This window comes from Alligator mississippiensis, chromosome 8, assembly GCF_030867095.1.
Source record: "Alligator mississippiensis isolate rAllMis1 chromosome 8, rAllMis1, whole genome shotgun sequence".
NCBI lineage: Eukaryota > Metazoa > Chordata > Crocodylia > Alligatoridae > Alligator > Alligator mississippiensis.
In genome coordinates this window covers 80,274,909-80,298,848 of record NC_081831.1, presented here as the reverse complement: position 1 = coordinate 80,298,848, position 23,940 = coordinate 80,274,909, and the positions used below count along the sequence as shown (strand labels likewise).

Here is a 23,940-nt window from a genome sequence, read left to right as displayed (position 1 = left end):
ATAGGAACTCCAGTGTTAAAAGTATTTCTTGTGGCTGTTCCGAGTCATCTGCAAAAGGAAAACTGCTCCGTTATTTTTCCGTAGTCAGAAAAATGATGAAAACAAAGACTGATGTTTTTCAAAGGGTGCCTCGAGCCTCAAAACGGTGGTTCAGACAGGTAAAGAGTTCTGTAGGACTGTAGGTGCATAGTTAACATTGTGTATAAATCCCTGTTAGGAGGTAGATCCAGAATTTGGGCATATGCTATATCAGCCGTGTCACAGGTGATGTTTCTCTTCGAGCTCCTGACTTTTTTTTTTCCTCCCCTGTTTTTATGGTTGCAGAGAAAAAAAAACATAGAAACGTGACCTCTAAAAACTCAGCCTAGATGGGTTGCTAGACAGCCTAAGGCAGCAGACGGGCGGGCAGATGGATGAACTCAAACCTGGCCCGGATCCTGGGAATTAGTCTCCAATTCAAATTAAATATGTTCTTGGATGAGGGCAACTTAAACTGACTAATAGTCTCTCACTTGCCTGGTATTCCCTCCCCAACCATCTGTTTTCTCTGATCTTTGCACTGTGGATTTGTCCTGCAGTTGCTACAGTGGGATTCAGGTCCACATTTGCTGCAGGATGGTACAAAGAAATGACTGATAATTATGGCCTGCCTTCAGTGGGCTCCACAGCCTGACTCCATATTGAAAAGAACTTTTCCAGCTCTTTGAGTTGGTTTAATACAAGATAGCACCTTTACCCAAAGCACCTTGTCTGCCTTTGTCCTTCAACCAACACAGCTGCAACCTATGCAAAACCCCTGCCTCCACGCTGAAAGAAATGCAAAACTCTAGACCTCTCGGTTCAGAGGCAATAACCAAAATGATCTTTTTCTGCAAGCTTTCAGGCCCATGCGCCCTTCCTCAGGCTGGGGGAAAGTTCAAGATGGTAAAAGTCCCCACAGGTAAAAAATAAACTTTGCTGTTGGTGGATATTCCTCTACGTCCATAGCCCAGAGGAACAAACACCCACCACAGCGTCCCCTGCGCAAAAATGAAATATAATTTCTACCTATGGGGACTTCTACCACCTTGACCTTTCCCTGAGCAGCCCTCTGCGCGTGCGCACACGCCTGCTCTCGCCCCCTTCTCCGGGCGTGCGCAATGGCGGCGCGCAGGTGGGTGGCTGTGGGCGTTCCGCGCATGCGCCGTCGCTTTCTGCGCGTCGCTGCCCGATCTCCCAACGCGCATGCGCAGCGGGCGCGACCCCCGGAGGCGGCGGGAGAGGCCGCCCGAGTATGGGGAGCTCCTGTGGTCGCCCCCCGGCCGGGCCCGCCGCGCCCCCGGGCTGAGCCCGCGGTGCGGCCGGCGGCGTGAGGAGCCACCGCGATGGCTCAGGAGAAAATGGAGCTGGACCTGGAGCTGCCGCCGGGGAGCGCCTCGGCCCCGAGCGACGGGGGCGGCCTGAGGAGATCCAACAGCGCCCCCCTCATCCACGGCCTCAGGTGGGCGCGGGGGCGGGGCCTCGGCGGAGGCGGGGCCTCAGGCCAGGCCCAGGTGGGGCTGGAGGTCCAGGTCGCGTCTGACATGGCTCGAGATGTCATAGACGGGATCATACCAGCTCCCGCTGCGTTGGGTTCCCTCCAGCTAGAGACTTCGGGCAGATGCGCGGGTTTTGCTGGCAGCAACATCATGGTTCGGTACCTCCTTCCCTGTGGGACTGTATCCGTGTCTCAAAGGGGGTGGGGGGCGGGTATTTGGGCCAAATGTCACACCCTTGGGTTGCATTTTTGGGGCCAAATGTGACACCGGAGATGTTGGGCACCTTCTTAGAAGATGTGGGACTTAGGCCTGCTGTCGTTGGAAACCCGTCATGGTCGACCCGTACCGTATAGGCCACTAGTGGCCTGGGCAGCCCTTGTGTTGGACACGGGGTAGATCAGGCGGCGGGTAGAGAGCAGAGCTGCGGATGAGACGGGGAGTGGGGGCAGATAGGGCGAAGAACAGAAAGCAGAGCAGCGGATCAGGCAGGGGAACGGGGGTGGCACTCAGGGCAGGGCAGGACTCTTTCTGCCAAAAAAAAAAGGTTGGCCACCACTGGTTTAGATTTGCTTGTCTGCACTTCCCCTGAGGTTTCAGTTGCACGGCATTTGTCCACTCCCATTTTTCACATTTTGTCGTGTTGCTATGTGGCATTTCGGCAGTCGTACACATCTCGGTGGTAGTGATGCGTAGAGTAGTAATCCCTTGGTCCTTTGCGTATCAGTTTAGTTTTATAAACCCTTGGGATACCTGGTGCATACAGGAACATCGCTTCCTTGTACCTGTAGCATCTCTGGGTTGCAATTCTGCATTAACAACGAGGCCGGTTTATGGCTGCTGACCTGTAGATATCATTTTGGGTCATCTTAGTGTGTGCTGGTAAACAACATGCAGCGCTGAGAAAGTTGTCAGAAAGATATGGCAGGTGTTAGACTTCATAAAACGCGGTGTAGAAAAATGGGATTTTTAAAGAGTTTTATTAGAAGGCTAATGGGCACTGTAAAACCCTCTGTTCACCTGCACTGAAATTGCTAACGTTGGTTTAAAAAATTGGAGAACTTTAACTCTTCTCTCTAGTCATTTTTTAGCATTAAGTGATTCTCTGGTTACAGCAGTGTCTATCTGTTCTGCAATAGAATAAAGGAGACAGAAACATCTTTGAACTTTTAAGCTGTGCAAGAGGCAAAATGTCATGGATAATTATTCTTCAGTTGAGTGATGTAGCGTGCAAATATGTTAACTGAAGTAGGATGCAGACCAAGAACAAAATGAAGAGACCATGACCTAAAACTTAGAGGAAAGCTTCATGGCTGGCTATGATCTATAGTAAAGACTCCTTCATGCACAAAACTATTAGGCAAAGAAATGGTTAATAAACATCAAATCCTGGATTATTTTTAAAAAGTAAAAAATCCCCAGGGGGAAAAAAAGCAACTGAGAGACTTACAGAGAATAAATAAGCTAGTATATGAATTTATAGAGCATCGCTGCCTTGCAGTAACTGCCTGTACATATGCTTTTTCCATGTGGTAACTGGAGGACAAATTACTTCGCATTTACTTCAGGGTAAATGCATGTCCCTAGGCAATTCACTTGTTAGTGCATTGGGTATACTTCACAGTAACATCTTGGTTTACCCAGCAGTAAATTGTTCATGTGCCCATATCCTCATTGAACAGAAACAACTTCCTGCTTATATTGTAACCACTTTTTTTTTCTTTTGGGGTAAAAAAATTAATAAACAAAAGGAAGCTGAGCTCCTCAGTTGCCTTGGAGACCCTGCGTTGCCCCAACCTAAGGGGGTTGCTTCCACAGACCTGTATAGGGCTTCCAGCACACCCGTTCATTTGGTAGGGAGCTTGAGATCCAGGCAGCTGGAGGGCCTGCAGCATTTCCTAAATGAAACAGTTTGTTTCTTGGGGGGGTGCAAAATCAACTTATTTTGCAATGTCCCTTTCACAGGAGTCTTTCCAATTTCTGTTTTAATCTGAATTCAAAAATTGGAAACATCTTCATTTTCTATAAAAGGGAACCCTGTTGGTTTTTGCCAATCATGGTCTCCGTGTTCGTTTGCTTAATATGTAACTGCTAGTCTGAAGATTGAAGTCAGTGGAAGAGAAAGGGTTAGATGCCTCCAAGCCTAGTCGCTCTTCAGGCTCTCAGTAAATCTCAAATGTTTTTGTTTTTTTCCTGGGGATTTTTTCACTTTTTAAATAATCCAGGATTTGGTGTTTGTTAACCATTTCTTTGCCTAACAGTTTTGTGCCATAAAGTAGTCTTTGCTGTAGACCAGTGATTCTCAACCTTTTTTGTACCAGGACCCATTTGTAAACATCGATGGCCAGTCTCGACCCAGTGCCCCTCACTCCTGACCCACTGACCCCTGCCTCCAGGCCCCAGCCCCCCAGTGTGTGGGGCAGGGTGTGAGTGCATGGGGCATGAGGGGGGAGGCAAACAGCCCCTTGCAGGCTGGAACTCTGCCAGCCTGCAAGGGAGAAGCCGGTTTCCCATGTTTTTCTACTTTAAAGGAGAATTTTTAAAGTTTGTTTGTGGCCCTCATATTTTCTTGCAACCCACTTTTGGGTCGCGACCCATGGGTGCGGTAACGCTGCTATAGACCACAGCCAGGCATGAAACTTTCCTCTGACTTTTAGGTCATGGTCTCTCTCTTTGGTTCTTGGCCTGCTTCCTACATTGGTTAACACATTTGCATTTACAATAGAGCAGCTGAATGGAGTTGCCTCGAGTTTTCATAGATTCATAGATGTTAGGGTGAGAAGGGACCTCAATAGATCATTGAGTTTGACCCCCTGCATAGGCAGGAAAGTGTGCTGGGTTCAGATGACCTCAGCCAGATGCCTATCTAACCTCCTCTTGAAGACCCCCAGGGTAGGGCACCACCTTCCTTTCCTCCAACTGTGATCAATGCCTGTGTCCATTCCCCCATATTTGGTGTTGGTGAGAATGCAAGCAGTATTTTTATTCCAAATGAAGGGCAGTAAGTGTGTCTAGTGGCTTCCAGGGCTTCTATGAAGTAGTTGGCATTAGTTTTGATATAATTTGGTAGCTTTACGCCACAGTATGCCTACATAAAAACCATATTACTAGATGCAACAAACAAACATTTTGAACCATAAACAGCAGCTTCAGAAGACATGGTCAGTTCTCCCCTTGATAAAGCAAGCTAATGTTACCTGCCAATTTGGTGTTTAAAACCTTGGAAGGTGGGGTGTGAAATGTTCTGCACTCACTGGTAAGGTAATGAATGGTTGTCTCCATCCAGCTGAGAATAGAAATGAACTGAGACAAAATCAGATAAACTGGGTAGTTTAGTTTTTTCACTGGGGCTCTGCATAGGCCTAGCAGTCAGGTTGCGAGGTTGGGGCCTTGAACTGTAGGAACTGAACATGGTTTTTATGGTAATTAGAATTACAGTTTGACCTTTTTCACTGAGTATAAAGTTTGGGTGTTAGGAATGTAGTTAATGGAAGAAGAAGCAGGTATCAAAAAAGAAGAGAGCCAAACTGTCACCTCAGGAAAGAGAGCACTTTTGATTAAGTAAATATTGTAACACAATATTACTAAAATCTGCCCCTTCATCTTGTTAGATGTCTCTATAATCATAAACAGGGACCCTCATTTTCTGTGGAGAAAAAATGGAAAATTTTTTAAAACACAAAAATCCACTTTTTTTTTTTGCAGCCTACCAAAATTACATCTGTGTCCTGTGATGAGTAGCAACATTTCTGTGCTCTTTCTTTTTCCATGGTTTTTGCTCTTGGCCAAGGCCCCCTGCCTCCCCCCCAGCTGATAATTGGCTGAGAGGAAAAAAAACACAGCAAAAATAAAAGCAGAAATGGCGCCATGCATTGCAGGGTGCCACTGTGCTTTCGGTAGCTCACAGAAAAATCACAGATTCCACAGTTTTCTGTGGTTTTCCATGGTGAATGGAAAACTAGGATCCCCAATCATAAGTACTAAGACTTAAATAGATATACTGTATGTCTATTTTAACCTGCTGAGTGTTGCATTAGCCTTTTGCTGAAGAAGAGTCTCTTAACTTAAAGTTGCTGTCGGGGATAAGACTTGCAACAGAATTTATTTTTTATTTCATTGGTGTAGAGGTTTGCTTTAGTGATTCCATCTATATTCACAAAATTATCCTAGTGAGCAACTTGTTTTCTGGCAAGGACTGCATGTACTTTCACTACAAATTCATGCTTTACCACAAAAAAAACCCCCAGCAAACAGTCATAAACATTGTGCAGCCACTCTGAAGACTCAGCATGATTCTCATTGTTAACTAGAGCAGTTTGGGCCTGGGGAGGGAAGGGACGGAAGGTTGGTTTTGGCTGATTCTTAACCAGGATGCCTTGAGATCCTTTCAAGGGTGCCATGCAGTTTTGGCACTGTTAGGTGGGCAAATGTGATTCACAAGATAAATGCAGAGATTTCAAATAGAAATCCATAGTTGTGCCTTTTAAGGTCTTTGCAACAGAAAAACTGCTGTATTATTTTTCTCTAGTCAAAGAAAAGTGAAAGCATTTTCCAAGGTATGCCTTGTATCTAAAAATGGTGAGAACTATTGCTTTAGGGGATAGGGTTGAAATAAACTTACATAGCTGTGCCTTGAAAACAATTTACATTGAAATAATAGCTGACATTGCATTTAAAATAAACTTATCATAAAAGCTTTTTTTTTTCTGAGTGGAGAAGTGGTTCTTCCATTTGACAAGTGTTTCTTTTCACAGCGATAATTCACAGGTGTTCCAGGCTAACATTTTGCGAACCCGCAGGAACAGTACAACAGTTATGAATCGTCATAGTCTGGTAAGAAAACTATTAGAGCAATCGCATTAGGCTTAACGTGTAAGTGAGCAGACAAGATTAAAGAATAAAATGAGGCTGTTGACTGAAATTAATACTGCATACTTACAACAATGGTAAAACACTACTTAAAGACCATCTGGCTTTAGAAAACAGATTCAATTCTGAAGATAAGCTAATTTGTTTAAGCTACTGTTTTAAAATTGGTTAAAAAGGCCAATTTGCAGGGAAAAAACCATGTATTTAGTTCAATTAACCTGGAATCCCAGTAATCTCTGCTTTAAAATTTGATTAAAACAACCTGACACCCTGACTCTAAACATTGCCTGTACTATTGATCCTAAGGATCAGACTCTCAGGACTATACAGTCTGACTTTCTGCATCGCCCAAACCATACGATTTCCCTGAATTAAAAGAACATACACTTGTTTTAAATTTTTTCCATTATTACAATTCTGTAAACTTAAATGGCTTTATTAACACATCACTTTTAATTTAGTACAGTACTCATCCATCTAAAGAAAGCACAACTTTGACTTTTAAAATATTGTTGATCTTTTATGTATATCATCCATTGTGTGACTTGTTGTGGAAAAATGGTTTGGATTGATTTGGTAATATTTTAGAATTGGGTCAAGAAAAAGTAAAATGCATTGCTTGTCTGTACTAAAAGATCCCAATACCTGTGGGTTTTTGAGGTGTGATCAGAGGAGAAGACTTTTTGCCTGGCATTTCTTAAAAATAAAAGCTTAAGTGTTAAATTTCTCCCAAAATATGCTCCAACTCTGTGTTGGGGAATAGGTCAGTTTAATGCAATTAAACTGGTGTAGGTCAGTTTAATACAACTAGCAGTTAATGCACTACAAGGATAAAGAGTCTCTTGAGCAAAAGAAAACTGACAGCACAAATATGGGAAATGATGCCTAATTCTGTATTGTTGACTTGGTCTCTGTTTGGGTTACCTCACTGGTGGGGAAAGGGAGGGATAATACCTGTCCTCTCCCCCTTTCACAGTTTCATAGTAACTATGAAACTCTCTCCTTCCCTTATCCCAAGAAAATTAAAACTGGAGTTTAGAAAACTGCTTTAGACCTATTACAGAAAAAAAATAATTCTTGATGGTTTTAAGTTAGTCTTTCCAGGCCTTTGAAGCAGTGTTGGCTGCTTAAGGAATAAAGCATAACAGCAGAAGCACCACAACTATGGTTGAAGAAACACTTAATTAGAAGCTGTCCTATTCAGGCATCTTTGGAATTCATTTTAGGTTGATATTTCCATATTTGCTTTCAAGCTTTTCTTTCCAGCAGTTCACTGGACTTCCTTCAGTCCTGCACAGCTTCACTTAAACAGATGGTATCAAAAGGATCAACAGCTGACAGAGGGCAGTCTCCCTTTAAGAAACATCATTTTGAAATTGAAGTTCTTTTTCAGTTCCCCTGAAGTGGAGCCACACAGGACCCATGGTGCCACTCTGTCTTTTCAGTCTTGAAGATTAACTGAGGCAAAAATATTTCATGCACCTCAAATAGAAATTAGCTCTTTGCTTTTTCTATTTTAATACAAGCAACAGTAGTTCAGAAGAGTAAGTTAATGACCTTATGTGCAGATGAGTGAGCCCTGTAGACAAAATTGAGACTGATGAGAAATAACTATTGGAAATGGACAGTCATAACAACAGTGGTAGCAAGAATATTCCGAAAAATGAGCTATGTGCTTATTTGGTAAGAAATCAGGTGTTTTCCAGGGAAGGAAAATCATTTTCAGTGATCCTCTTCCCCCTCCCCCCCCCAAAATGTAGGAAGAATGCACCGCCCCCCCTAGGTAGGGGTAAAGTGGCCTTGTGAATGGAGCCTTTGCATGGGCCACAACCAGAGCTCAGTTTCTAAACCATATCATCACCTGAATGACGCTTTGTTCCTCAAAGCTTCCTTTTCTTCCCCCTGCCCCAGCACCCCCTGCATCTTGCCAGCAGCAGATAACTAAACTTTTTATGTATTAAAAAAAAGATTGCATTTAGAGACCCTAAAGCAGTTGCTTGGTCTTTTGGAAAAGTCCTGGCTGACTCTCAGGAGCTCTGAAATGGGCAGGTTTGATTTAATACAGGTTAGGCTGAATCAAGATTTGTTTTAGGACCCCTAGTTTGGCTTTTAAGGAATATAACACTTCAGAGTGCCCAGGAGTCAGCAGTCCTGGCAGGGGGATGAGGAGAAGAAGCATGAGGAGCTTTGCAGATTTAAATGATCACCTAACGGTTTGTAATAGGGACATTAGCAGTTTCTGACCAGTTTTATTTTCTCAGACAAAAATTAAATTAGTAGCTGTTCAGTATTGCTGCTGAAGTGGTATTGGATCTTAGAAGTGCAGAAAGAAGGTGAAGTATAGCAGTACCTTTAAAGGAAAAGAAGCAAGTCATTGAAATGTGGTGTTTGTCTTTCTCTGCTACTCTTACTATTCTGCCGAAAGCCAGCTTTTTCAGTAGGCATTGCATGAAGACTTAAAACTCATGCTTTTTTAAAAGGATTTCTTACACATTAATAAACTGATCAGCACTTTAAGTAAAGTGCAATTGTAATATTTTAATGATGGAAGAACCGGAAGTGACAAATACATGCCCTGCTCTGATTTTTTTTATGTGCATGATATAGGTAGTCTCATTGCTTGTGAGTCTTCTGAGAACATTGGGCAGAATTAACTGTAGTCAGCTATTTAATGATTTTTTTAAATTCTTGTAACTTGGGGAGGGACCTTTGGAACTAGAAACAGCTATCCAAATTGTCTTGCAGAATAAAGGTCCAGGAATGAAAAAACAGGTCTTAATGGTTTTAAGTTACATGTGAAAATTTTTTCATACTAGATTTAGTTTCTTATTCATAAGATGCAGTCAGTAATACTGTCTAGCTAGAATGTGTTGAATAAATGACTAAGGGAATAGCTTGGAGTATGTCTGGAATTATAATTAAAGTTTCTTGAGTGGCTTCATGCCAAAGTCCACCTCCACATGCAGAGGACTGAAAGCCATTGCAGTTAACCAGCTTTGTTTCTGATCCCTCCTCATCTTGATGAGTGGTCTTTCACATCTCAGGCCTCCAGCCATCCTTGTTCTAAAGGTGGGACCATACATGTGCCTCCAGCCTGTACCATGAGATTATTCCCTTCTAAGTGCAGGACTTTGCACTTGTCCTTATTGAGTGTCATGAGAGATCTTTTGGTCCAGTCCTCCATGCTGTTGAGATCTCTGAATCCTAGCCCTACCCTCCAGTGTATCTAATACTCCCCACAGCTTGGTGTCATCTGCAGGCTTGTTGAGGGTGCACTCCATCCCGTCTTCCAGGTCATTGATGAAAATATTGAACAAACCTGGCCCCAGGACAGACCTCTGTAGCACTCCACTTGATACCAGCTGCCAACTAGGCATCAAACTGTTGACTACTACCCTCTAAGTCCAGTGATCCAGGTAGCTGTCTATCCACCTTGCAAACAAGTTCTTTCTGTTTCAGGAAAAAGTGTCCTTTAAGAGCCGGTCAGTGTTTTGATTATTCCTTATCATAGAAATCAGGTCACTCTTTGGCTCTTAAGCTCTGTGATGTCTGGTTCCCTGCAGAACAAGGCTTGCAACTGGTTGGAAACAGGAGGTAGGATCCTCAAATATAATTGCTTTCCCTGCTATCTTTCAGGTGTGTGCAAGGGTATTCTTTAAGAGCTTTTGTCTTTTTTCCTGGCAATATTCCCCACTGATATTCTGCTATTAATAAAATTATTAAATAGCAATTTCAGCCCCACCAAAGAGGCTATCAGGGTAGTAGAACCAGGGGTGTTTCTACCATAGGGATCTTCTTGGGCGTATGTGTGTTGTGGGAGGGAATGGCTGAGCTTTCTGAATGGATTGGTGCTCTGCTCTGCATCAAGTCTACTGGGGGTGTGGCACATGCATGACTTGGGGAAGTGGCAGAGTGGGAGTGGATAGGAATCTGCTATTGTCAGATCCTATGCACTGCAGGAAGGTCACAAAACCAGCGTGAGCTGCTATGTGCTTTGTTTGCAGCTTGCTTTTTGTTGCAAAAGTGCTTTGGAGCCCAGTGGCACAGCAGAGCTGCGCTTGGTTGACTTAAAAAGAGCTAGTCAGAGCTAGTCAGTTTTTACATTACCTTCTGTATACGTGCCTGCAGAACAGTTTGTGGTCTGCATCCAAGAACACTTTTGTATTCTATGCTGACGGGAGGTTGGTGTAGCAAACAGATGAGTGAATGTTGATTCAGTGGGAATCAGAAAGGACTTAAAGTATGTTTCTGTGGGAAGCTGTGGAAGGCCACTATTCGGAGCTTGGAGTTTCATGCCTACCCAAGCATATGCGGTTTATGCTGCAGTTCTTTTTACGTAGGCTGTGACGCATCCTGTGTTGTATGACAGAATGGCATGCATTTAATGCTGCTCTTGTCCCTGTTGCATTTGGTATCATTGGTTTTTGCTCGAAAATCTTCACAGCATCTGTGGTTCAAGCTAGAGCTTCTGGTTATTGACTGTGGTGAGCACCATAACTCACTACAATGTGAGAGGGGAAGGAAGAGCAAATATACCATGAAGAAAATTTACTTGCTACTAGTATAGTATGTGGGGGTAGGTTACAGTGCCTCAATAAACAGGTGTAAATGTTTAGCTGTTTATGAAGGCTGGCATTAAGGCTAAGTACAGACAGTCAAAAAGCCCGAGGCTGAATTGGTTCACTCTTTGCAGGTTAGTCTAAGCTGTGTAGATTGAACCGATAAGCAAATGACCAGACATTCACTTTTGATTCTGGAAATGCAGCCACATGCTTGGGCTACAAGCTGGGGCGGGGGGTGGTAGAGCACTTCTCCCTGCTTGGCTGGAGTAGACAGCTTGGGCCAAGGCTGGCCCACCCAGCCTGCAAAAGGGAGGTTGCAGGGGAAGTACAAAGCATCCTGGGGTGTTGGCAGGTTGTGAGTTAACTTGAATCCGGAGGGGATATAGGACAGAAGTTAAACCGATTTAACCTAAATCAGTTAAGTCTAATACTACATCCATCCAGGTTTATCTTAAACTGGCGTCATCCATTTTGAAAGCGGTTTATGCGCACTAAACTTCTGTTGTATTACAGATGTGAACTGGTTTCCAATCACTTAGACCAGTTGATGGGTAATTTCTGTCCCTAGCCTAACATACAGTGAGCATGATGTTGAGAGTTTTGCTTTGTGAACTCCAGTAAGATCTTTGGAAAATCTAGTTTAATTACTAAGGGTATACTGCATTTTCTTATACATCACAGGCCCCCAAATAAGGCATGCACCTTGTGGTTTGGTAGGTAGAACGTTGAAAAAATGGGTTTTCCAGAGTCATAGTCTAGAGCTGGCTTTTTTGTGGGATGCAAGGGAACCGTATGGCTGATATGTGAGTAAATACAGCATTTAAAATAATGAAACGATGTTAGTTAAATCTTTATAGTGTGTTATGTTGTTACCAGATGGGCTACTCAGTAGCTGTGATCTCCCTGATTAACAGATAACTTTTTTCTTTTCTGCTAGATGCCATTTTAAATAGAATACAAAAAAACTCCAAAACCCACCATTTGTTTGTGGCAGTGATGTCATTTTCACGTCAACTTCCATCTTTCTTTTAAATGTGGAGCTCTTAGAACGCAGAGCAATTTGTGTGAACGCCCCATACTGTGTATCTTACTATTAAAGCTAGTATGTGTTTTTTCATGTCATTGTATGCAAAATGGTAAGTCCTGTTTTGGGGCTGTTGAAGGGGCTTGCTAATATTTCCTCCCGAGATTCAGAGAGTATTAGGAAGTAGGTATTGGCTTCCTGGTTTTGGGGTTGTTTTTTTTTTGCAGTTTTAAGACTGTTTCAGCAGTATGATTGTTTTGGTTTTTTTCAGTTGTTGCCATCATCTCCTGTTCGTATTCCTAGCAGCCGCCTTCATCAAATCAAACGGGTAAGAGCAGATTCTGTTTCTTTTTGTAAATATAATTACAAATGATCATTTGATTTCATTTAGAAGCAAGTTTGTCTATAAAGTGTTTACACTGTTCTGTCATTTCAGTGTGCCTTTAAAAGAAAAAGGAATCTCATTTCAGAGTTGCTGAGCTTTACAGACTGTAGAATATCTTTTTATGCCATTGTATACTGAAACCCTGCTTTCTCCTTTACAAGTGGTGATCTGCCAAACATTTTTCTCTTCTACGTACAGAGGGGGTGGTTCCTACCTCTTTAACATCTCCTGCAATCTAGACCGTGGGGTTCTTGGCATTTTTCTGAACTTGAGTATATTGTTGTCTTCCCGTTTGCAGTGGGTGTTCTCAGAGCCATTGGCTTTGGAACATCCCAAGCACAAGGTGTCATGATCTGACCCATTGCAGGGGCTGGAACTACTAGGAGTTTTGTGTGTGGTGTGGCACATTAGGGTTAATCAGAGAAAGTGACCTGAGTTTAGTCAGAAACAGTTGGGTCCAGAGTGCCTCGAGACAGGAGGCGCACTATTCAGCAGCCTTAACATGCAGCACGCTCAAGACTGAAAAGCTAATATGATGCTGAGGGACTACAGTAGTGGAGGGGCCCACCGAACCAGGTGTCCTGCACCTTCATGTTTTCTGTCTCGCTCGGTCCTCCTCCTCATGAAACACTTAAGTTACCTTTTCTTTATATAATGGTTTATTAAAGCTTTATAGAAGCATCTTCTTATCTTGGAAGCTGGATTTTATCCCTTTCTGGCTTTGGGCTTTTCAAAACCTGGTGGTCTGTTAAGTCTGTACAATATTATTTTATCCCTTGATTGCACCAAAGCTCAAACATGAATGCGTTTTGACTCTGAATAAAATATTATATTAAATGCATTCTTGTTGTACTTCATTAGTTACGAGCATGTTTTATTATGGTTAATTCAATCCAAAGCATTTGAATTAAAGGAAAAATTTAGGTTTTTCTTTCAGAGGGAGAGGAAGGATCCTAAAAAAGTGAATTTCCAAAGAGAAACCTCACATAATGCAAACTCTGCAATAGGGATTTGGGATATTAAGACTGGATTGAAGCAGAGCCATAAAATATGCTGTTTTTTTCTGTTACTCAGGTGGTTGAGGCATTTACCTTCATGCACTTGGGAAATGCAGTCATACCTTAAAATTATATTGCCTGCCATGTTAAATTGTTTTTTATAAGAAGAAATATTAAAATTCTATACTGAGGAATGTCTGGGGTAGTTTCCTCAGTCTTTAAGAGGTCTTGTGAAAACAAAGTAGCTTCTGCTTCATGTGTACCTTATGCAGTTATATTTCATGAGCACACTAGGAGATTTGTAAGGAAATGTTGCTTTATCTCTGAAGGAACCAAAGCTAGGCTCACGAGCACCTGAGACATGTAAATAATGCTCTGATAAGACAGTGACCATACGTGTCTTGCTGCTTATGCCTAGCAAAAGCCTGAGATTATCAACACTTACAGTAGTTAAGTTACATTTTTTTCCTTTTATATCCAAGTGAACTGAAAAGGGAGTTCTGACCTATATAAAAAAAAAAAAAAATCTCTCCACACACATTCCTACAGATTCCTCTATTCATCTCTTTCAGGAAGAAGGAATGAGTTTGATGAACAGAGAAACAGTACATGAACGGTGAGTGTTAATAGGCCAATGAGAGTACTTTAACTCGGTCTCTGTGGGCCTAGAACAATGATTTTTTTTTCTTCTTTATAGGGAAGTGCAAACAGCGATGCAGATGAGCCAGTCATGGGAGGAAAGCTTGAGTCTGGTAATATGCTTATACTGCAGACTGAAGTTCCTTTTGTCAGTGTTATAGTATTATCCCTATTTTGTTGTCCACAGAATACTAATTTCTCAAAAAGAATCCCAACAGATTGGGTTTGTTGCTAAGCATCGCTAAATTTAGATCTAGCAATAAACTTTGCGGTCACCTTATTATAGGTTTTTTGTAATAATGGGGTATGACGTTCAGGGGCATATGGTTATCATGCTAGCTATGGGGTTGCTTTTTGGCTTGATATGCTCAAAGGAAGCTTTGTTCACCCCTATCGTAATTTTAATTTGTTCTGACATCAGCACATCATGTTTAAAACTACTTTCATCAAAAATATAAAATTTGTCCCTTACATAATCACATTAGTGAATTCTTATGGGTAACCACTTGTGCGGATAACTTCAGCATCTGGTTCCATTTCACACACAGCAGTCCTTGAACTGATTAGTAATGTAGAGCTTGGCCCATAAAATATTGCTTTAAAGCAGTTGGCGGTGATTGCATGTGCTATTATACTTACAGAGTGACAGTGATTTTGAGAAATCATCATCCCCCAAGCAAGTAGACTTTGTCCCAGTTTCTCCAGCTCCTTCCCCCACCAGAGGAATAGGGAAGGTAAGAAAAATGAAGTACTAAAAATCTTGCTTCATGAATACCAATAGTACAAAACAGTTAGTTATTACAAAAATAAATAAAACATATAATGAAGCTTTACTGCCCGCCTGAGCTCTGCATGGCCACATACTGTAAACCAAAAATTAAAAGATGAAAAATGCGAAGTAGCAGCTGTACAAACTATGGATACACATTTATATACAAAATACCCAATAAGTGTCAATGCTAAGCGAATCTGTTGATAAATAAATACCATTTTTTGTCTGCCTTTCCCTACCAGTGTGGGGTGGGAGTCCTTTCTCATGAGTTGGTTTGATCAAACTGGCCAAGGAAATAAACACATGAACCAAGTTGTGAGCTCTATGTAGAAGTAATATATCCCAGAACTTTTCTGTGATAACCCAAGGTGACATCTTAATGTTCCCAGCCGTAGATACTAGGCATTTTTAAATAGATTATGGAATACGTCGACTAATCTGGCTTGCTTCCTGTGTTAAGGCCTGAATAGTATTAATATTCCCAGATTTTTCCGTTTTCTACATGTTAGGAGGTTTGTTTTTCTTGTGTATGTGTATGTATTTCTACTACAGAAATGAAGTATGATGTTTGTGTATAAATAATGCAACATGTTTTGTTCTCAGCAATGTTTCTCACCGGCTTTGCAAAGTCTGGTTAGTAGCAGTGGGTTACCTCCAAGTCCTAGCCCTAGTCCAACCAGGCGTTTCTCAAAGTAAGTATGAGACTGTATTGTTAATGTTTTACAGTTTTATTTACTTGTGACTTCTGAAGCATAGGTTTTGTCTTAAGGCTACTCTTTGTGTCACATCACAGGTCCTACAGAGGGACTGACTCAATTCATAATTTTGACTGGCTGTTTCTGGCAGAGCTGGTTGATCAACTGAGTCACTTAGTCTTCCCCATCTGTAAAGGACACATTATTTTGGCCATGGCAGTGTCTTGTCCAGCAGTGTCATGCAAACATGGTGAATCTCTTTGGTACTGCTGCTGACTCTCACACTTTAAGAAGCCGGAATCCTTCTAGGTTTTAGTTTAAAGGACTGTCTTATTTTGGGGTGCCCTTCTCACCATCAGTAAGTATACATGCTAATCAAGAAGCATTTGAGAGTTTAAGCCGATTGTTCTCAACCTGGGTGCTCTGACTGTAGCACTAATGTCCTTTTGCTGCCTTAGGACTCACTGAGAACCCTAAAGCAGGACAAGAGAGCTGGCCTGGACTGGAGCTCTTCTTGGTCCCAACGTCCTCGCACTCTTCCCAGAAACCGGAATGCAGGACAGTTCTCCCACATGCCTCTGTTTCCAGAAGGAGTGTAGAGGGGACCAAACCAGGAAGGGCTTCAGCCCAGGCCAGCTCTCCTGTCCTACTTCAGGGTCATCAGGGAGCCCCAGTGCAGAAAGAGCACAGGTACATGCCACAGCTCTTCCTGGACTGGCTGTGCAGCAGGCATGCAGACTGTTTTACCTAGAGGCCGAATCACTTGGTTGAGAAGCACTGAGGTTGGGGCAGCACCAACTGTGGTCCTTAACCAGAGATGCTGCCACATTGGAAAAAAGTGGTGGGGGGTCCCCCGACTGAAAAGGATGAGAACTGCTGGCTTATGCACTTGTTGGGCTGGACATATTGAAAACATATCCGATAGGCTCTTTGATTTCTCAGAACAAGTGTCAGTAGTATTGTTTTTAGAGTAGTTTTATGTATGAAAATTGTTGGGTCATTCTGCCTCATAGTCTCTTTACCTTTCCTATTGGTGCTTGCCTTTCAATAGAGCCCTGCATCGAATGTCTTCGGTTAGTCTCTTTATCTACTGATTTATTATTTTTATTTTTTAAAGCAGGAGAAGCCAGAGTCCTATCAACTGCATTCGCCCAAGTGTTCTTGGGTCAATAAAAAGAAAAGGTACATCATGCATTTCTAATTCAATGTTTAGGTGTAATTGTTAACTTTTATATGTCTGTACATATGGTTTTGTTTTTTGTCCTGGAATTTGCTAGAAAAACAGCTGAGAATTAGCAATAAGCATTACAGATACTTCAAATGAATGTCTCTGCAGTTGGGCTGATAAACTCCCAAATTAGCTGTTTAATCAAAATCAGAATCTCATTAAAATGTTTATTCTGTTCTGATACCTATCCACTGATATAAAATTACATTGGTTTCCACGCAGATGTGTAACCTCTGTTCTAAAAGATTTCTTGGTACTTAATTTTGTGAACAGAACCAACCAAATGCATGTATGTTGCAGACTTAATCTCAAGTGCACAGTTCATAACCACACAGTTCACATGCAAATCCCTGGACTCTCATTGAATGCAGTTCTCAAAACTCAGCTGCCACCTTACCTACAGGAAGCCCAGCCACGTCATCTTATTATCTTGTTTAGATGATGTACCTCAGTCCTTCCTCCTATTCCTGGCCCATGTGCCTTCGTTTTGAGTCAGTTCTGTTGGATCTGTTTTTAAAAGCTTTCTTTCTCCTCACTTTTAAAACAATGACTTCTTGGCTCAGTAAGTCAAATTTTGAAGTACTTGCAACTGAGCTCTTCTTGTTCTGCCAAAGAGAAGGAAGGGAGGACCAGATTGTGTTTGTGTTTGAAACTCTCTTGAGATTCACTAGCTGAGCTCTGAAAAGTGCTGCTAGGACTCTTCCTTTGCTTCTCTCAACATCTCTGCCCTGCAGGTACTTCAAAATGGAGCTTGATGAGAAAATAAATTACTGTTATTGACAGGAGCTTTAAAAGTTACTTTGAGAGGTTTGTGTTCAGGAGAGACTTGGAACAATAACTTCAAAGCCAGCTGAGCAGAGGATGCTTCTGCACTAGCTGTCAAAATATTTTCTTGGATACAGTAGTTTAATGAAAGTTAAGAGGTAAACCTATTAGTATTTGTATTAAGATGGTAGTTATTCAATTAAATATTTAAGATAATTGGAGTGTGTGACTGTTAATCCACTGTGACATTTTCAGGTGTCCTCACTTTGGGTGGTGTTTGAGGTTAATATTCCAGATGCAGCATCTTGTTTTAGACATAAGAAATACTGCAGCTGAACATTAAGACTGTATTAATGTGTAATAAATTGGGTATATTTGATTCAAATTGCAAATAGTTATGTAAAATGAATGGTTGTACTCATGACCAAAATTTGGACCCGAGTTATGCGTTAGCTTTTTAGATCATAATTAGAATCTGATTTAATGGGGGGGGGTTTGTTTTTGTTTGGTTGGTTGGTTTTTTTAGGGGGGGGGAGTTGTTGTTTTTTGCACAGTACAGTCATTCGTATCGATCAGTGTCAGTCTTATTTTAAATTATTATTTGCTTTCTTTGGCCGATAACCATTACAAACATGTTGATTTGCCACTAAGTACAGCAAAAGGTACATTTAGCATAAAGGCTAAGTTGGAAGATGCACTGTATCTATACATATTTCTTTAAATGTAAATATTGTATTTATTTTTATTATTATTTTGGTTTATGATTTGTGTCAACAGCATTTGACTAAAACCTGGAATGCAATTATAAATACACATGGCCAGCATTTTAAAGTGTAGTTAAAGCCAGCTTTAAAGCATGTTTTGATAGCTGTTTACATTTACAACGTTCTGGTTTAATAAACAAAGGAAATAGCTAGTTAGTGACACTGAACTGGTTATTTCTGGCCAGTATGGTCTGGAGGTATTTAGAATTGGTAGATCTCATTGTCTTGAGCCTCATTTTTTCTTCTTCCAAACTTGAGCCTTGTTTTTTCTTCTTTGGAAGAAGAAAAGTTTCCCTGCTTTTTCAACTTCTATGCTGTAAAGAAGCTAATCATTGAACTTCATTAATTGAATGAACTGAAACAAGGAACATACAAAAAAACTAGACCTCTTGGTTCCAAAATTATACCTTTTATTAGACCAACTGGAAAATGGCAAGAAAAAAAGGACAATTTTCTTGCCATTTTCCAGTTGGTCTAATAGAGGGTATAATTTCGGGACCAAGAGTTCTAGTTTCTTGTATGTCTTTTTGTCTCGGACCAACACAGCTACCAAGTACACCCCTGAAACAAGGGAAGCAGTTTCTCTGTATCTGCAGAAGATGCTGCTGTCAGAAGCTGGTTTACCACTTCAGCAGTTACCTGGTGCTTAGGCAGTGATTTTTCACTAGGTCACTGATTTGACTTTTCTTGAAAACGTCAGTGGTAAACATGCATGCTGGAATGTAAGTGTTATTGAAATGATCAATTGTAATAGTAAACAAGCTTTAATATTAATTGCCATAAAAACTGATTTTTTTAAGTGTTTAGTTTAAACCAAAAATCCTTTTTTTCCAGTAACAACTGATTTTTTTTTCTCTACCTTTTGTGGTTTGTCAAAGGTGAAATGGAAACAGAGGATCCACCAAAAAGATTTTTCCAAGGAACTCCCAGCATGCTTTTGCCTGAAGTTTCTCATCTGACAGACCTTGGGGCATGGTAAGTATTGCTCTGTCTTGTAACTCCAGTCAGGAAGTGTAAGGATGTCTTCATCTAAACACATGGAATAGGTGGGCATACTTGAAGTCAAGCAGAGTTAAATAGGATAAACCAAATATTTTGTAGCATTTTTTTTATTATCCATGACTGCTGTGTTAAAGACGTGTCACAATAGCCAAATGGGTTCTGTCCTCTCTGATACAGGGGTGGGCAAAATGCGGCCCACAGGCCAGATGTGGCCTGCCAGGCCATTCTGTCTGGCCCATGGGGCCACTAAAAATGCAGAAAATTAATATTTATCCACCCCAGCTGCTTGTCATGTGGCCCTTGATGGCTTGCCAAAACTCAGTAAGCATCCCTCCACCCAAAATAATTGCCCATCCCTGATATGATTAACATTTGCATAACTTAAGCATATTTTGAGAAGTAGGACATTGTGGTTGGCTTCTCTGAAGCTCTGCTTTCAGGAGTCAGGATCAGATTTTTCATATTAATGCCAACCTGAGTTATTGATATTTTCATGTATTTAACTATACATGCAAAAGGTAGTCCTTTCCTAAACTGTAACTATTCTGGTGAAGACTGAGGGAAAACATGTTATGTACAAAAAGTTTAATATGGAATACTACATGCAAAATGATAATGAATGCCTACTTTTGAGTGAGGAGTTTTGTTTCTAATTCTTGTTTGAGTAAAAGAAAACAGCAGTAAATGCCCATGCACCGTTAGAATTTCATATGCCCTGGGAAGTAGGTAATAAATATTTCTTGCTTATTTTACCATCTAGTCTGAGGTAATGATTGTGGAAGGAAAGCACTCCATTTGAAAATCCCCGTGGTAAAAGATAAAATGGTAGCGGAGCTGGCTGAATAATCCATTATAGTCTTGATTTGTAAATGTCCCGCTAGCGACCAGCTAATCTAATCCATAAACAATTCTTCGGGCCAGTTGAATGAACTAATGAATTGACAAAATGGTTGTTTTTGTTGGCTGGAAACAATTTTATTATAAATTGCTGTGTATTTTGTTATATGGAACAATATAGATAGCATTTACTGGTTTTGAAGTTCTTTGATTCTTGCTGTTAAAGTCCTTAATAGCTAATGGAAGCTAGTATTTTAAATGTCTGAGAAGAAATGGAAATTAGAATGATTGACCAAAATGCAGGTAATTGGCTTTGTGGATACGTGACTGCTTTGCATTAGTAGTATCCCATTTTGAATTTTCTGAAAGCAATTAGTATTTGTTACTTTTCCATAGAGATTTATTTGTGTTGTATTTAGAGGGGAAACGAATTATTCCTGGAATTCAAGTGGCAATAAATTCTCTAAAATCCTATTTAGTTGCAGTCAAGTAAAACTGATGTCTAGAGCTGGCTACTTGAAAAGACAGGTTTGTTTCAATCTAGTTCCAATTCATTCTGTCAAAGATGTGAAGATAATTGAGTATAAGCCTCCTGAGACTAACACCATGACCCCAAAGTGCTATTCTTTTGTGTGTTGATGTTGTCCTGTGACGCTTCCTTTGTTTCCAGTTTGTCTTCCCATGCTCTTGATGACAATAGAAACAGCGCTGGATCTTCCTGTGATTCACCAGGTGACGTTGATACCACCACAGATTCTCCAGCCTCACTTCCTGACTCCAGATCTCCATTTCTACCAGTAGATCTTACAGCTAAGTGACCTATCGATTGAGAAACTTTAGTCCCCCGAGTGGCAAAAACAAGCTGGAGAGCAATAAACCTTTCTACAATGTGTGACTGAGTTTCTTATGATCCTGTTCCTCATAGGAACTTTCAGAAATGTCTTTTATTTCTAGAAAACTTCCATTATAGTTCCTTGAGGAAGAATTCACGTTTATAGTGATTTGAATGACATTTACTAAAAACAGTAAGCATTTGAACTGTGAACGTGTTCTAAGATATTTTGTGTCTGTACACATGTTGTTGATTTACAACAGATGCTGTGTGGCTGAAGTTACAAAGGGGGAAGCTTGGCATTTTAAAGCTACGTGCTTTCTGTTCTCACTAGTTTAGAATGGTGCTGTTCTAGGTTTCAAATAGCTGCCTTTATTGGATTCTCTCTCCTCTGTCCATCTAATCCCAACTGATCAGTTTATTGATGTTTATTCATTTTATTCCCTGTGGATTAAGTATTTAATTTGCTGTTTTTAAAAATGTAAATGGTATTGTTGATAGATAATTGAAGCTTGAGTCCATGATTTTGGCTATTAATCAAGTTTACATTTGGATTAAGTATGAAAAGAGCAAGTGAGCATGAGTTACCAGCTTACGTTCACATGTCACATTATATTTGGAATCATGATTGCTGGCGTGATTAAACGCAGGCTTAATGTGGGGGACGTTGTTTGCCAGGGTAGCCAGCTTCCTTTTTCTCTGACTGACTAGTGATGGATACTCAGCGAAAGATTCTTCTGTAGGAAAATAGCAGTTGTATTTTAGAGCAGAGTATTAAAACCCAAAGCCCTGAATTAAATGCTTCAGAAGAAAGGACCGGGCAGCGTTTAAGCCCAAACATTGGAGAGCGTGAGAGCAGTGAGCAAGCGACCCTTAGAATACATGCAGACTGAAGGGATCACACATGAGCAGTGAACTCTGCTATGTGAGTGCAAAACAGTCTTTAACTTCTGTCTGTGAATAGCAGCCCAGTAGATGTATTAACACATAGATCTATTAACCATTCCTCAATAACATGGCATGAACTGATTTTTCTGGTGCAATAAACTTAAAAGAATGGTTAAATGTAGAATCTAGCAACCCAGGAGCAGGTTGCAGGATTCCTATAATAGGTTTAAAAAAAGACAGTCTATCTGGAGGTAGTCTGATCTCAACAGTAAAAGATCCCCAGGTATCTGCTATCCTCACATAGCTTGATGTAGTGAAGTTTTGTTTTGTTCCCTTCCCGAGTGTTAAGACCACGGTGCATGGTGGGAAATGAGCAGTGAATATAGGGAGGCTTGTCGACAAGCTGGTGGTATTGCAGTTCCCCATCATTGTGGCTGATTCATGCACAAAAACTTTGACAGGGCAGAGGCGGCACACAAGAAGGAAACTGAAGTTGGGAAATATGAAGATCTGTGATGATGGAGGACTGAAGATTTATTTCCGTTCTTCTCCTGTAATAAATACATATAGTATTTATCTCATGGTCTCTTAGCTGCAGCATGACAACACAGTTTATTATAGACTCTTTATGCTTCCTTATTACACAATTCACTTTTCTAGTGTCTGACGCTTGCTTTCCCACCTTCCCAATTACAGACAAGCAAAACTTTAATAGCTATTTTCTCTTTAATATATAGCATAACTTTATTTTGTAATATCAAACATGCCAAAGACTTATTTTGTATTCACTGTCTTCTGCAGTGGGGACACGACTCTAGATTTTTATGCTTATCTTGTTTTTTCACAGACGGACCTTTTTATGTCTCTGTTCCAGTCCTTTTTAAAAGATGCATGAGCAAAAGGCAATGACAACAGTTGTATTGTATGTGGGGTCAACATGTCTTTTCTCTGTTAAATATTTATGCTGGTTTTGCAAATAAGTGCCAATAAAGAAAATTAGAAAAAATAGGGATGGTGTGCTGTTTCTGGGACACGCTTCTTACCCAAGACTGTCACCATGTCTTTATCGCTTTCTCCTCTGGTTCATTCACGTGTTTAATTCCTTGAATCAAAATGCTTTCTGCAACCAGGCCTGGGTAAGTTCTGTTGCAAGTTTGATTGAAATTCCTTAGCACGTTCTCAGTTCAGCAGCACTCCCTTGCAGCAGGCAAAGCTTGTAACAAGTTCAGGTAAACTTGAAAACAAATGGGTTTTAATCGTTTTGGAAATAGTCATTGCTCTTGCACTTGTGCAGACATCAAATAAAGTGCTTGCTGTGCCACCTGGTATACTGCAGTGCAGAGATTTGTAATGAAAATGTGCTTCCTTTTAGAAAGCTAGCTATTACAACAGCTGGGGAAGTAGGAGGCACTGAGCTCCCAGGAAGAAATGGGGGAGAGATGTTATGACTTTGCACTCACAGGCAGTTGTTACTCTTGGAACGGAGGAACTTTCACATCTCTGCAGCATTTCTCTTCCCCTGCTCTCCCCCCCCCAATTTACAAAAACAGAAAACCTATGAGTATGCAGTGAATGCAGCGCTCATTTGTCATTGTTCATGCTGTTGGCCAGTTGCGGTGCTGTGCCTTGGAACTTGAAGGACTGGACACTTCTTTCACTTGAAAGAAAACTACCTCCCGGAGCAAAACTATGCTGAGAAATCGGAGAACAAGATTGTGTGCTCGTTTGCATGGCCACGTAGCCGTGTCAAACACGGTTCTAACTGGTGACTAACAGCTCTATTCGTCCCTGTTATGCTACACTGATCATCTTGGTAATTCTCCACACATGTGTCAAAACTCATGAATGTTCATCTAAAAGTCCTATTCGACTGGCGTCAGGCTAGCTCCGCTCTGACCATCTTGGATTCTTCTTCGATTCAGTCCTCTTGCCCTTACGCTGCTGGGGTGCAATGCTTGACTTTCCCAGTTCTTGGACCACGTTTACGGTACCCTGTATATCAACCCTTTTTCTCGCACATCTCACTGTTTGGGAACCTTTCAGGATTTTGTGACTGGCCTCCATTCTTAAACCCCACCTGCATGTGTGAGCAGCAGGAGTAAAGCTTGTGGAGAAAAAGGTATCAAAAATACTCATGTCTTACCTGAAACTCTGACCATGCTTTGA

The 23,940-nt window shown here is 41.1% G+C and overlaps 1 protein-coding gene across 3 annotated transcripts; it reads left to right on the top strand.

The window, feature by feature from the left end:
• The first annotated feature begins 1,223 nt into the window (after positions 1-1,223).
• LOC102559101 (P2R1A-PPP2R2A-interacting phosphatase regulator 1) lies at positions 1,224-22,782 on the top strand. Of its 3 annotated transcripts, none has more exons than XM_006268190.4 (10): positions 1,224-1,480; positions 6,269-6,347; positions 12,241-12,297; positions 13,925-13,968; positions 14,050-14,104; positions 14,633-14,725; positions 15,367-15,455; positions 16,579-16,640; positions 19,094-19,190; positions 20,725-22,782. In XM_006268190.4, exons 1-10 carry the CDS (start codon positions 1,365-1,367, stop codon positions 20,870-20,872), a joined length of 840 nt encoding a protein of 279 aa, XP_006268252.1. In that variant the 5' UTR covers positions 1,224-1,364; the 3' UTR covers positions 20,873-22,782. The 3 variants fall into 3 exon arrangements, with proteins under 3 accessions (XP_006268252.1, XP_006268251.1, XP_006268253.1); XM_006268189.4 differs by having other exon boundaries at positions 1,225-1,480; positions 16,576-16,640; XM_006268191.4 differs by lacking the exon at positions 14,633-14,725 and having other exon boundaries at positions 1,226-1,480; positions 16,576-16,640.
• The last annotated feature ends 1,158 nt before the right edge of the window (positions 22,783-23,940 follow it).